We start from the raw sequence: 16,230 nt of genomic DNA on the forward strand, positions 1-16,230 counted from the left end.
TCTCTCGGTAGGCCAAAATCCAGAAAGCTGTTAATGGTCCAGATGAGATATATTTGTTGGCGATCTCGTGGTATCGAAAGAATACCGAGACATACCAAAAATTACTGGCAAAACGGTGGAGCGTAATTACGTCCGTGCAAGCAAGATGAACAGCGGAAGAAAAAGTCCGTTTGGTACAGTTAAACAAACAAGTACAGTGAAACAATCGCTGGTACAGTTGGTTATAATAATAATTGTTTCCATTATACCAATCGCGTTCTCGTCATAAAAGTATGTCACTACACTTCTCACATCGAAGTGATAAGAATACATTGGAATGTATCCAAAGGCGAGCTACGAAACCTCTTTGAAGTCTCGAATTCACGCTTCAACAAAAGCGCCTCAACTCACTAAAAGTTTACTCATTAAAGTATGGACATCTCAAAGGTGACTTTCTTATGACTTGTAGACCCCTAAACACTTCTGAGTATGCCCTGAAAAGCTTACCTAAGCTCATTCCCAACACAAAACGTGGGGGTAACACCCAGAAACTTGAGACACAACATAGTGTAACGGAATGTAGGCACACCTTATACTCCTTGAGATTAGTTAAACTCTGGAACTCGCTGCCGGCTGGGCTGGTTCAAGCGACTTCTCAGGAGTCCTATGAGAGGAAACTTGATTTATTCTTATGGATTAGGCATAGTCTCACTCTATAACCCAATCTCCCTATTTTGGAGAAAATTTTGTCCGGTTTGGATAAATTTTGGGGGAACAGTTAAAAGAAACTTTGAGAAAATTGCACAAGAACTCCGAAATTTCCCCAGGTTTGAAGAAAAACCCCAAAGTTTTGTGGAAATCCCCAGAACGTTTTACGGAAATCATGGGTTTTTCCCCAATATTTCCATAGAATCTTATGAAACTTTGAGTTTTTTTGCCGAAACTTCCTCAAACTTTAGGGAAAACTACCATATTTCTTACGACTTTGTGGGAACCCCAAAATTTACCCGAAATTCCCGAAAGTTTCCTCAAGATGGCGAGATTAGGAATTTACAAATGTTTTTTCCTTTTTTATCGTTAAATATACCTTAGTTCCTAACTGGAGGCATTGGCGTTTCACTGCTACTAGATAGGAGAGCCCTTTAAGCGAAAGCTTCTAATCCATCTGAACCCATTTGAACAACTGAAGCATAGTTACCACTAGACGCAAAAATTCAAAATATCTGCTTACGCTGTCCAGAATCGTCTTTAAATTTTGGGAATAATTATAGTTTAGAATTGCCACTTAGGTATCGCTCACTATGATTATGAAATACTTGGTACAATTTTGAGCTAAGGTGTTTAATCAAAAGCAAGAGGATTTTACAACAGCGAGCCAAATACTATATTTGTCATCAGTCATTTGTGAATAGTACGCTCTCATAAACCCTCCCAATCTCCCTATTTTGAGAAACCTTTCGGGAATTTCGGGTAAATTTTGGGGTTTCCACAAAGTCGTAAGAAATATGGTAGTTTTCCCTAAAGTTTGAGGAAGTTTCGGCAAAAAAACTCAAAGTTTCATAAGATTCTATGGAAATATTGGGGAAAAACCCATGATTTCCGTAAAACGTTCTGGGGATTTCCACAAAACTTTGGGGTTTTTCTTCAAACCTGGGGAAATTTCGGAGTTCTTGTGCAATTTTCTCAAAGTTTTTTTTAACTGTTCCCCCAAAATTTTCCTCAATATAGGGAGATTGGCATGCGTCCAACTTTGGATTGGCACGTCTAAAAGATAAAAAATTACATTGGACCCTTATATGGGTCTTGTATTAGAATGACCAATAAATGTATTAGAATGAAGCTAACTCGAGTTGCAATATCATGAAATAACGTCAAATTTTATTGCACTGGTTTAATCTGAGTTGGGCTGTGCTGAAGTGTAGTGAACTGAAGTATTTCCTGCAACTAGTGTATCGCCAGTCATAGTTGTTCGGGAAAAGTAATGCAGTTAGGTAGACAGAAAATGATAATTACGAATGTATATGGATTAGAATTTGGGATCAATCACTTAACCGTGATGGAGAAATTCAGTATAATTCAATTTTTACTTTCGATAATGACATGACCAGACTGGTTTTATGTAGCCTAAAAGAGTATATTCATGTATGACTCCTTCATGTATAGACCAACAACCAAATCTTCCCTTTGTTAAACTGTCTTCTCATCAAAAATTTATATTTTCCCAGATGTATATGATAATATATGTGAATTGGCGCTGTTTTATCTCATTTAAGGAGACTGATTATATGACAGATTGAGTTGTAAGTAGAAACATATCAGATGGATATAGATGGGTGCTTGAATCTGCTAATGGTGATGTAAAAAGTTCACTGTCATCAAACCCACCAAATATCACTTATTTATTAAATGGATTAAACCTATTTAGGTCATGAAGCGAAGGTTTTGTATTTTCAGTTGTCAGTTTGATGCATACCAGATCTCCTTTATCATAGGTTGCTCTGTTTTAAACCATCATTAGGAATATTAAATAGTATCCAGGGCATGGCACATTGATAGTTGAGATAGATATGGAACTCTGGGGTCATAATTTCTGTATTAGCTTCTGGACATTTAACATAATCGGAGTTTGAACTGTAGGTATTTTTTGCCTCGATAATTGTAGTATTTGAATACTCCTGCTTGCTACGTTAATTAGAATAAGTGATGTTATTGACTGTTATCTATGTCATAAGAATTTATGAGTCTGTTTAAAACTTAATCCGGTATCTATAAACAAACTAACACAATGAAGAAACGTGTAAATGTAATGTATTGGTGTTAAAATAAAGTAGGCAGCTATTTACAGACTGATTATCACGTATTCATCAACCATCACATTTTTGGTTAATTTTGCATAGAAAAAGCTGAATACACCTATATTCATGTTTTATCAATCTTAAAACCTCTGTTGTTACTGATAATGCTTCAAATAAAAAACATAATACATAAAACAATAAATACACAGCACGTTTTTACCAAAATCTAAGCTGATATCTATTTCAGAGCTTTGTGAACTCAATGAAAAGTCATTAGGGCTTCAATTAATGCTTAACAGCAAATACAATCATTGATAACACCAACGGACTACTAGCACTATGGCTTATTTAAAAGGTGTTGCATTTTTTCATAAATGAGTTGCACTCCAACATGTCAATTACGACCGCTTGCTATCGTCACTTTACAAACATATATCCCTTGTTAACAGCACTATAAATGCATGTAATGTCTCATAGATTTAATGACTCAAAGAACTGTTGTTTACAATGTTTGTTTAAGCTTTCTAATCAAGGTTTTTCATACTTCTAATAGTGTTTTATGGGAATAAATATTTATCCTTTATTATCATTGCTAAGCAAATAAAAAGGTTTATTTTAAAACAGAAATGTACTATCCTGAATCGCTGTTGAGTTTAGGTATTATTATGTGTAAGTGTGGCACAAGAATATATGTTGACTTTGAAGCTTTTTAAATTTCTGATTGCTGTGAGACTACTTAATACATAATTTTTAAGTTTACACTGAGTTTAAACGGATGAAGGACTTTTTCATTTTACGAGAGTTACGATAAAACTGAGAACTAACGGCCTAATATTTGATGGTGATATCATACAGAGATTATTAATGTATGATTTTAGGATATTGCGTCACGTATTGAGTGAGAATAGTGTTAGTGTACTTGACTGATTGACAATATAAGTCGTGGCTCAAACTTGTTTTGTGAAAAAGCAGCAATCTACTGCATACTTACGGTAGGGTTTCGAAGTATTTATTTGACCTTTTTATTAAGTCCCACCACATTTTTATTGAAGCTAATGAATGAATTTATTACAGTTCGGTAGTATTTTAAAAACTTGTACGAATCCCTTCAAATCATTTTGACGTTTCCGCAGATCATTTAGAATGGTTCGAAAGTTTCTGATTGGCTTTAGAGCTTGCACGAAACTCCGAAAGCTTAAGGATTGTTCGGCTTTGACAATATTTATCAGAATACATGAAAAAAGCTCTATTACAAAACTGGGGTTAAGTATTTACCACCCTTTTGTAAACCTTCATGCAAATTTTAGGATAACAAGGATATAAAGTCAGGTTATTAAACAGTTTCAAGCCACCTTATATTTTGAATACGCAATAGGGCGTATGAAACGGAACAATGAGTTCATATCCTACCTTTTTCTCTAGTTTATGTTGGTCAAAAGGCTGTTGGTTTTTACTCGAAATTTATTAGTGAGCTCCGGCAAATAACATAAATTTGATTACTGGATTATGAGTTCCAACCACCATTTAATATCATAACAACATTCATAAACTTTTAAGATGATGTTTTTTAAACCGGACTTCGGTAGAAACAGCTACAAAACATTCATAGAAAATTTTGGATAAATCATGAAAGTTTACGTCTGATTTTAGGAAGCGTCTTATCTATTTATTAGGATTACCTTGGCTTTTTCACTGGCGCTAAAGTTATTCCACGACATCTTAAGAACTAGAAACTTCTTGTTGGTTGGTAGCAATGGAAAACGACGAAACTAACAGCTAATTTCTAAAATGTCAGGGATTACTCAGTCATATTATGATATGTACCGTATACAAAAAAAGATGCCGTAAATAAATTCATGGTTTTTACTCTCTGCAGAATTCAACATGTCTGACAGCAGCAATAATAAGATTCTTAACTATGTACACCAGGCTGTTATTATGAACGAAACTATTAAAAAAGAGTTGAAACATCAAAAAATATTCACAGAATACAGTATCAATCCTTTTAAGAAAAGTAAGATTTCACGTATTTTATAATTTGCCAGTGTATCCCTTAGCTGATAAACCAAATAGAATACAAGAAGCTGATGCTGAAGACAGTAAGTTTGTAATTAACTTTAAATAAACAGAGGCCTTGAGCAAATTTCTCGATGGTTTAAATGATTAACGAAAACTAATTATGTAATCACAAGATACCAGTATACTCATTTGATAGAGAGTACTTTGTTTTCATGATCATACAGTCCTATTCGTATTTTAATGTTTCTTTTGGTTAGCATACTTAATAGATTTAGTTAAGTAGATTCCAGCGACTCCAGTACAGAACTGATAAGATATGGAATCCCGATACACCATAAACACCAAACAGATAATTACCAAAGAAAAACAATAAATATGTAGGTAAAATAGTATATTTATGTCATGATTGATACTAGTGAAAGTAGAATGGCTTAGGTGACAGGAAAGGGGTTGTAAACGAGAAACATAATGTTTACCTCTGAGTAATGAACAATGTAAGTGCTTGACCACATCTTCAGTTACTTTAGCCTATTGAAATCACATAAAATCAGTGTCAAGTGTTAAATACATGCTGAACTACTTACTTTTGGGAAGTATTTATTAATGCAAATATATATTAGCTCAGGACTAGTATTATGTATTTATGATCCTGATACCGGTGGAGTACTCAATCATCTTTTAAAGCCAAACATCTAGAAGACTAACACTTGAGAAGATTATTGGAGCTTCCATGCCGTTATTTCACCTTATCTGTTATTACCTAGGAGTTTTTTTATACACAAAGTTAAGTATTAAGAAGAAAAGGAGTCAACGTTTTGAATGAAACATGGTTTAAATCCGCTGTACCCCTTGAGAAATTAAAATTGGGTCTTGTTTGTATTTAAGTAACTTCTGGACAAAACAAATGTTTCAATGATGGACGTCACCCTTTAGCTATAAAGACTTACAGATCAGCGGTTCTTCTTAATTAAGAGTGACAGACAGTTTCACCTTGATGCACAACTGATATTCTGTAACTCTTAAAACGTTGTATATCTGTACTAAGGAACATAGACTTTGTTTACTCATATTCAAACTTCTAAAAAGACTTATTTAGAAAAGTTGATTCATGGTTAGTTCCTAATCTTACTCTCTAAAAATCTTCGTGAAGCTCAACTTTAAAGCCAATTCCAGATTTATTTCGGACTGAATAACAACTCAAAAAGGATAACAGACCTTAATTTATTATTTATCGTAATAGCTGTCATCTTTTGGTGGTCTTAACAGTCTCTATGTTTTCTGTGACTTGTATTACTTCAAGTACTGTTTTTTAACTAGTTATGCCCTAGTCTTCCAAAAAGTTAATAAACCTCTTCTTCCCAAATTATTAATGATTTACTTTGAAATTTATGATCAATGTGATAGGTCCCAATTGAATTCCGATCAGACATAAGTTTAGTGCTATCGCTTGACTTTCAGTCTGGTAAAGTGCAACTTTATTTTTTAGTTAATATAAACGCATATATCCCCCATATATGCTCTTCTATCTAATTATTTGTAGTGTTGTAAGATTAATATTTTCAAATCATATCAGAAAACTTGTTATAAATGTCTACATGAGCAAATTAGACACATAGTTAATCTATAAGTAATGTAAATGACTATCTGATGATTCGCTTACGTGTTCGGTGGATGCTATTCTCCTGAAGAAACTAATGTCAAGGCATTAATTGAAAAAGAGATCATAGTCAGAGTTATCGCGATAACTGCGTTAAGTTATACTTAAGGTAGTTTCACAGTAGTTATGTATGTGCTATTCACTAATACCTTTATAAAACTTGATCAAGTGTATACTTGACGTCAAACTAATTACACTGAAAACAGCATGAGTTTGTGGAGGCAGTTTTTGATGTGGCAAAACCTAAACTATGAAACCCATCTATCAATGTTTCCATTTAAAGATGAATTCGTTTACGTGACCCACTTTACGATCTATTTTTTCATGGTTAATTGTTTGTTAAACTGAAACTGGTGATACCTTCTGGTGTTTCATACTCTTGGTAATGAGAAATTTCAGCTAAACACTCATAGTGATGGATATTCTATTTATTTGCCAAAAATATTTCCAGAACACTTTGCGGAGGTTATACAACGCGCTTCTTTGGAACCGCCAAAGAAATATATCGAACCTCAAACAGAAAATCAGGAATATGGTTGGATAAGTCAGCCATTAGTAAGTCATTATTTCTGTCTTTATGGATATGTGAACGCGTGGATACTTTTTTTCAGATTTAAATAACTTTGAAAATTGCGTGAATACACAGAGCACTTTGTGTGGTTTTTATTTTAATCATGAACTTCTCTCTCCAGATTCTTGTTCGCCCGCACCATTGAAGAATTGAGGTCACCCGAAAAATTTTCCACTATTGGGTTTTCACTTGGCGATCTAGTTATAAACGTTTTATAATGTTATGAAATTTAGAACAGTTAGTCCCTTTGATAAATTTCGATAATGCAATGAGAAGACGAAGGTTATAAGGATTATATGATATATTTCCACAATATATTTAGAGTAATCTGATCATACATATACTTGTTAAGATATCTTATATGAAAATTAAGGGTCAACTAAACAATTTAGAAAGTAAGCGGGAAGAAAGATAATAATAAAGTACACAAAGATAATGTGAAAACCGCGTTGAATAATAAATCAGTATTACCAGGGTAGGTTAAGGGTAAGAACAGATTTTTTTCGAACATATAAAACAGGTTTTAGCATATTTCTCCTAAAGGGGAAGAAGAGAAGAACAACCAACTTCCTTTTCTAGATATACTGACCAGTGGGAGAGATGATGTTTCCATCCAACGTTCTGTATATAGAAAGCCGACATGGAAAGAGCAATATCTTAATTTCCATAGTCACCGCCCAATTCAGTACAAACGTGGATTAATAAAGGGCTTATTCAATAGAATCAATCATATTTGTTCTAGAGATACTATTTAAGTAGAGATGAAACTCTTAACTGAAACATTAATGAACAACGGCTATTCATTGAAGCTTATAAACTGTTGGAAAGGTTTAAATACGATATGATCTATGACTCTTCTGGCACCTAAAAAGCTAGTCTACATTATTTTACCAATTAAAGGTGACTCAAATAGTCTTATGTTGAAACAGAGATTGAAATTAGCCATCAACAGGACATTTCATGCAACCCAACTCATCATTATTGAAAAGACAAGGCCTATGTTTCAACAAAAACCCAAACAGCACATAAGTGATTGTGTCTATCAATTTACATGTATGTGCCGAAACAAGTATATAGGGAGGAGCAATCGTAATCTGCAATTAAGGGTGGAGGAACGCATACCTAAATGGCTGCAAAAACAAATGAATTCCAATGGTCAAATAAGATTGCAGGATAGACAAACATCTTCCTCCATTGCGAAACATTTGATTGAGACCTGTCATAAGATTGATATCAAGTCAGCATTTGTAGTGTTACACACAAGCCTTGAGGGGATTATACTAAGGTTTATTGAAGCATTGGCTATACAGAAACTGAAACCTGTTTTATATGTTCGAAAAAAATCTGTTCTTACCCTTAACCTACCCTGGTAATACTGATTTATTATTCAACGCGGTTTTCACATTATCTTTGTGTACTTTATTATTATCTTTCTTCCCGCTTACTTTCTAAATTGTTTAGTTGACCCTTAATTTTCATATAAGATATCTTAACAAGTATATGTATGATCAGATTACTCTAAATATATTGTGGAAATATATCATATATTCCTCATTGGACAGAAATTTGAGTTCTCACCTTAGTTTACCTTATTGTTCATACTATTTAGTTTGAGAAATGTCACTATCAAAAATCAGTAATAGAGGGGCTTAGAACGTGTTGTTCGGCTCCTAACGCTCCATGTTTCCTTCTCTAACGTTTGTAGTCAAAGTTATGTAGTTTTTTTCCACATGAGCCTTTTATTTATTTATTTTTGTTGTTGTTTTAGATGGAAATAGACAGGACTGATCCAAGGTTTTATCATCCCAAAGTTGCTTGTGAAATGACACAATTTATGGATGCGTATTGGAAGTTAAATGAACAGCGTAAATTAAATTCGTGATTCTTGAGGATAATTGAATAACACTTGATGCACTGAAAATACAATACTGCAAAACCTGAAAGGAATTTCATCAGAAATGTCGTCTGATATATTCCTATTTTTCGTTTACTATATACAGTTTTAGAATGGATTTATTCTTGTGAAATCCAATTGTTATTTTTATGTCGAATATTGAGTGAGGTGAGTTGTTTTGAAATATAATAATTATTTTAGTAATAAATTAGTCTTACATATTTTTGTGTAGTGAACAACACGAATAAATTTTCAATAAGACCTTTCAGAGCCACTAGAATAGAATCATTTGAAGACTATGTCTACAGAAATCAGTCACCAGTTGTTAAATTGAGTCATAATATAAATTTCACCAGTTATGTAGGTCATTAGGTCAAGGAATTCTATATATGCATAAGAAGTGTAGAGAGTCGTTATGTTATTATTATTATCAGAATTAAACTACCATTTAACAAACGGATGTTAAAGTCGATGATGACTAGAGCGTAAAATATATGATGTCTTGTGATTAATTTTGATACATAGTTCTGCAGCGGTTTAGGTGAAGTTGAATCTGAGTAGATGTTAACTGCTGAGTGGAAAGATGAGGTTTCGGATTGTAGAGGAAAATATTAAAATAAGAAAGATTGGTTCAGCGAAGAGTTTTATTTTTGGTGAATTCATTTTCAAAGCTGTACAGTCGCAAATATGTATACTTACTTTTCAGGATGATAGCAATTACAATAATAATGTTAGTAAGATTTTGTTAAACATGATAACAGTGAGTAAGAATAAACATAGCTACTAAAGAATTTTTTTTAGTCAGCGAAGCTAATAGTAGTTTTATTGTTAAGGATTTAAGTATTCATCATGAAGATAAATAGGGAATTTATAATTGAGAACGGATGGTTCAGCATGATAAGATAAAATGTTGAAATTAAAATGTAATTAGGATGATTATAGAGATAGAAACAAACCAGTTGGGAGTAGAAAGTCTATGGAAAAGATGGAAGGGGAAGCAGATATCTGTAAAGGAAGAAAAGTATGAAGAAGAAAGAAAATTATGAGACATTAAGACCATGGTAGAAGAAGAGGTTATACCAAATTTTTTTTGGACACAATTCTGGTTTTCCCAGATGTATAGCTATTGCTTTGGCAATGTTAAGAAGATGCAATATAAGTGCCTTTGGCAGCCCTCTACTTACCTTGTGGATGACTTTGAACACAGAGTCGGCTTTAATTAAGTGACCTGTGTTCGCAAGGTGTTCGATTAATGAGCTTCTTATTGAGCCATTTTCGCCTCTTTTTAACCACACATGGTAATGTTCTTGAATTCTTTTGAATAAAGTACGCTCGAACTGTGGTGTATGCTACTTATTTCTGTCAACCTAGACAATATGTAACACTAACCGGTAGTGGAAAACTTGGCAGCAGGAAGCAATGAATGTCGACTTAAAGAAAACAGAAGCGGAATTAGAAAGGAATTGTGAATCTGAATAATCTTACAGGATTATCCTTAAGATAACTGGAGGACAATGATCGGCTGGAGAACACTATTCGCAACGTTGCTGTGAGGAAAGTTTTTTATAAAGACTCAGAAATTCGCCTCTATAGGACGTTTGTAGTTTTATCACTCTTAAAACCGATGTTCGTGTAGTCTTTTCCTTTCCATCGAGGTTATTTGTACTTTTTGCGATTTAGGTTTTACGTTCTTGTCAATAAATATCGAAGGATACCAATTTTTGAAAATTATTTCCTTCAAGAGGCTCGGTTCGTCATCTACGACCTCGGGACTACAAATTCTTTGTATTCACGTAGCGAGTGATATTATTAGGTTTCGCTTTTGATTAATGGGGACTCAGCTGTGGAAACTTGATAGTTGGCCATTCTACAAAGATTTTCTGTAGATAGATCTTTTCGAGTTCCGTCGTGTTTTCGTGTCATTTCCATATCAAGAAAGTGAATATTTTGTTTGTTTTTACCTCAAGTGTGAAATTTATTGCTGAGTGACAGCTATTAAATGTCTTTAAAATATTACTTAAATCATATTTGTTGTCACAAATGATAAAAATACTAACCACATACCTTTTACACAAGTGGAAGTTGTCTATAAGTATTTTAAGTTGGTTGTTTTCTAGACTGGCTATGAAGCAATCTGCTAGTAATGGACCAAGAAGGGATCTAATTGCTATGCCATTCTCTTGCCTATGAATTTCGTCGTTGAATGTTAGGTTAATGACCTGATGTTGTAGTGAATGGGATATAAATGTTTTCAGAATACAATAACTTTATCATATTTGATAAAACCTCATCCAATCACTCATGGTTTATAGAAATAGTTGGGAAATAATCCAGTATAGGAGGATTATTTAGTGTTCACATCTAAATAAAATCTCCCTGAGCGTATATACGTTCGGAAACCATCTAAAGGACCTGTAAAAATCTTCGAGACATTGAGGCATTTTAATAAAAAATTATGTGTTCGAATCCTGGCAATTAAAATGAAATGGTTCAGAATTCTTAGGAATATAATCAAATTAAGAGATAAATGGATTTCGATTTATATTCTTAAGGTAAAAGGAAAAAACTATTAGGCTGTAATTTGAAGTAATTTGACTTTAATTGCTTATGTTCCCAGTTTTCACTGAATACTCTACTCATATGAATACTTTTCAAAAAATTTTGATGTAAATAGTCTATAGATCTTCTGATAATGTAAAAAAATAAGAAACTAATGGCAAAGTTTCAAAAATCCAGTAAAGAAAGTCTTTTTTTTCTACTGGTGAATGGGATCAAGATTAAGATCAAATTACTTTGTTGTAACCATAACGAGTGGCCCATATACTTTTAAGTAAGCAACAAGTAGATTGAATTCGAACTGCAATAAGGACTATACAACCATGGAGCTGGTTACTATTCAGTGAACAAATGATGAAGATACCTCAGTCCTATGGTCCACTCGCTGCGCGGATACTTACTCCTGTTACCCTTCGTAGTAGAGAATAGGCCACACACCAGGATTTCTCATCGAACTCTGTCCTCGGGAATCCTTCCCAGTTCTGTCCAGTTGCTATTATTTTTTTGGTGTCTGCTTCCTATTCCTATCGCAGTATGTTCATTAGTCTTCCTCTTAGACTTTTGCCTTCAGGATTCCAAGTTAGTGCTTGACTCGTAATGCAGTCTGATGATTTCCGTAATGCATGTCCTATCCACTTTCAGCGTCTTTTCCTAATTTCTTCTTCAGTTGAAAGCTGGTTTGTTTACTCCCACAGTAAGTTGTTGTTAATGGTATCCGGCCTACGAACATTGAGTATCTTGCGTAGATAGTTGTTCGTAAATACTTTTTCCTTTTCGATGATGGTTGTGGTAGTTCTCGAAGTTTCAGCTCCGTACAGTAGAACTGTCTTGATGTTCGTATTAAAGATTCTGACTTTGGTGTTGACTGACTGTTGATTTGAGTTTCATGTGTTCTTCAACTGTAGGAGTGCGGCCCTTGCTTTGCCGATCCTCGCCTTTACGTTTGCATCAGATCATCTTTATTCATCGATGATGCTGTCCAGATACGTGAAAGATTCTACATCTTCCAGAGCTTCTCCATCAAGTGTGGTTGAGTTGGTATTCTCCGTGTTGTATTTGAGAATCCTGCATTTTCCTCTGTGTATGTTGAGGTCTACTGATCCAGAGACTTCCTTTACAGTGGTTGTCTTCCTCTGCATTTGTTCGTGTTTATGCGATAGAAGAGCTAGGTGATCTGCGAATTGCAAATCGTATAGATGCATCCAAGCTGTCCGTTTTATTCCGTGCTTCCCGTCAGGTGTCGAGGTCTTTATAATCCAGACAGCCACCAGAAGAAAGAGAGTGAGAGAGAGTAAACAGCCTTGTTTGACATCGGTCTTCACTTGGAATACGTCTGTCAGCTATCCTCCATGAACGACTTTGCAATGTCGTCCATCGTATGGATTCTAGATGATGTTGACGATCTTTTCAAGCACACCATGGTGTCAAACAAGGTTCTATCAGGTTCTACTATTCACTGTCAAGTGCTTTCCTATAGTCAAGGAAGTTGATGTATGGTGACGAGTTTCACTCAACTGATTGTTCAATGATGATCCGTAGTGTCGCAATATGGTCTGTGCACGTTCAATCCCTATGGAATCCTGTCTGTTGTCCTCGAAGCTGGTCGTCTACTGAATCTTTCATTTGGTTCAACAGCTTACTGCTGAAAACTCTTCCTGGTACCGTTAGTAGTGTGATGTCTGTGTAGTTCTCACACTGACATCCCCTTTCTTTTGTATCTTAATGAGGTGTCCTTCTTTCCAGTCTGTCAGTACCTGTTCCTCCCAAATCTTCTTGAATAGAACGTGAAGCATGTTTGCAGTTACTTCTATGTATTACTTCAGTGTTTCATCTGGTATATTTTGTTATTGTACGTGTTTCCTATTCTTCATTTGTCCGATGGCCATGCAAATTTCCCTAATTGTTGGTGAAGCGATATGTATAGGAAGGTCTGTATAAGTTGCTTCGATGTCCAGTGGCTTCAGTGCGGCTGGTCTATTCAAGAATTCTTCAAAGTATTCTACCCACCTGTTGCTCTGTTCATGAATCTCAGTGGTTAGCTTGCCTACCTTGTCTTTGACTGGCCTCTCAGGTTTACTATATTTCCATGCCAGTTTCTTCGTTATGTCATATAGTCGTTTGATATTTCCTTCTGTTACAGCCTTATCCGCTGTCACTGCTAGGTCTTCCATGTATTTATGATTGTCGGTTTTAATACCCATGTACGCTCTCTTTTTTGTTTCTGCGTATTCAGTCTGTGCATTGACTTTCTTTGCTCTTGTTCGGCTGTTGTCAATTGCTGTCTTCTTGTTCTTCCTTTCTTGAATCTTGTCCAGGGTTTCGATAGAGATCCATTCCTTATGATGATGCTTCTTGCGACCCAGCACCTCCTGATATGTTGAAGTAAGAACCACCTTGATCCCTTTCCAGTTGTCATCCATAATAGTTTCTCGCTCTTTCAGTAAATGCTGTAAGGCTTGGAAGCTGTTGTTGATATTTATCTTGGATTCGTTGAGTTTGTTAGTATTTCGAAGGAAGGCTATATTTAACCTTTGTAATTCTGTTTCTCCAGTCGTCCATTGCTTTATTATTATTAGCTTTATTCAATATTATATTTTTGGTACAATATAGAATTCTCAGCACATAGTATTTCAACACGTTTCTGTTTTTTACTTCTTGAACGATCCTGACGATAAATATTGAGTGATCGCCAGTTAAAAGTTAGCAGCCCAGTCAATTGACATCTAAATTATGTACATTCCTTTTCGCTGCATATTGCTAGCAACCACGATATCTCTGATTGGGCCTTTTGTAACCTTCACAGCTAAAGGTTGCACACTTTTCAGAAAAACACCTGAATAGGTTGTGTGATTAATGACTACAATGATGTAATTGAAACAAACAAGATTAGATAACTTGTTGAATTATCTAGATGACAGGAACAGGTAACCCAGATGTTTAAGCAGGCCGCCAGTCTTGTCTTTAGCTTCAGTTTCATCTTGACCACAACCAGATGGTGGTTATCTGGAGCTATATCAGCTCCTCTCTTAGTTTTCTCATCTTTCATTGACCTTCTGAATTTTTCAGTGATACAGATATGATCTATCTGTTTCTCTGTACTGTGGTCAGGTGAGACACATGTAGCTTTGTCTTTGCGTTTGTGGGGGAATTTGGTGCCACCTATAACAGTTTTGTTGGAGGCACATAAACTTTCAAATCTGTCACCATTCGTGTACCTATCTCCCTGTCTGTCCATATTGTCCCCATGATATCTTCATATCCTGTGCTGCCTATTCCGACTATGGTTTTTAGGACTCCAATCATAATGATCAGGTCTTTTTCTGGCCAGTTCTCTACAATCGTCTGCAGCTTCTCATAAAACTGATCTTTGTCATCGTCATGGCTATAATTGGTGAGTGTATAGCACTGGAAAACTATCATTGTAAGTGCTTCTTTGTTTTGAAGGATCCTTTTTCAGTTTTTGATCCATGAGACTCACCCCATAAGTAATTTACGCACTTCTTTGGACAGCATCAGTGTAAAGGATTGTGTGTGAGAAACAATTTCTTCTTCAAGACCAGAGTATAACAGCATCTCTCCCGAATATGATCGTTTCTGTCCAACTTGGGTTAGATGGATTTCACTTATTCTGAGAACTGCTTGGTTATACCTCCTTATTTCTCCAGCCATTTGACTGGTCTTCACAGTCTCTTACATTATCTGGACATTTTATGTACCTATATTGATTTTTGCCCTGGTTTTTTGAAGGGCCGTTTCCCTCGTGACTTCCGAAGAATCTCGGTTCTCAACATGAGGTAGTCTAACCCTTCTAAATGAAGGTCATTCAATACCCAGGGTAGAGCTTAAATGGCTGAGCGAATAGCCTGATGATAATACCTCTGATTGCGTGAATGTGTGGTGCCAGTCCTAGACTTAGTTGCTGGATTTAGCCACCTAACATTAGTAAAAGCTATACCTAGTATTTAACGATTGGGTAAAATCTAAAATTAGCAAGAAAAGAATGGGAGGAAAAATGAAATTGAATGTAAACACTTTTGTGAGAGTTTTACTAGAAATATTATTAAAATAATCGATTGCATCATTGAACAAAAATAAAGAAAACTTAACATATAAGATTTTCTTTCCTAAGGAGTCATTTACTTAAGCTGTACATTCGCATTGAAGATGCCACAAGTATTGTAGTTTGAAAACTCTTTACCAGTAACACCTTCTACAATCGGATCGCTCCCATCCAGTGAAATCAAAAGTCAGAAGCGAGGAGGTTGGAAGATATATTTGGTAGATTATCAATATATCGAGAAGGGACTGATCTAAACTGGCTAGTGATCGCAGGAGAAGTTGAGCACGACGTTCTCACTCGTGATCTGGTGCGAATGCATGACGGAGAGCCTTCAGCTAGGTGAGTCCATTAAAACTAATGTGGTCAGCATGCAATGTCGAACACTTACAGAGCTATTGATTTTGGGGATTTATTTACCGCTACAGTATTTATAGCTGTATGGTGAATATATGTCTATAGAAAGATTGAAATGATCGCATCACAAATTGATTCGAGACTCTTATTATCAACTGGAGTTGTGTAATAAACAAGGAGCTAGACAAGAAATAATAGGAGGATGGAAATAATTCACGGTTCAGAATTGCGAATGATAATGGTCCGCTTGACAGATATGACGTAAAATTAAAAACGTAAAGGTCATAATAACAAGAACTGAATAATAATCAAGAAAATTTGTTAAAAGGTAATAATAATTGAATA

At 35.0% G+C, this 16,230-nt stretch overlaps 1 protein-coding gene across 1 annotated transcript; it reads left to right on the forward strand.

Moving 5' to 3' along the window:
- Positions 1–4,647: 4,647 nt before the first annotated feature.
- On the forward strand, positions 4,648–8,903 carry Smp_165790 (hypothetical protein; the record flags this gene model as incomplete). Its single annotated transcript, XM_018789132.1, has 4 exons — positions 4,648–4,788; positions 4,820–4,873; positions 6,902–7,005; positions 8,790–8,903. Exons 1-4 carry the CDS (start codon positions 4,659–4,661, stop codon positions 8,901–8,903), a joined length of 402 nt encoding a protein of 133 aa, XP_018654605.1. The 5' UTR covers positions 4,648–4,658.
- Positions 8,904–16,230: the final 7,327 nt, after the last annotated feature.

This window comes from Schistosoma mansoni, chromosome W, assembly GCF_000237925.1.
Source record: "Schistosoma mansoni strain Puerto Rico chromosome W, complete genome".
Lineage (NCBI taxonomy): Eukaryota > Metazoa > Platyhelminthes > Trematoda > Strigeidida > Schistosomatidae > Schistosoma > Schistosoma mansoni.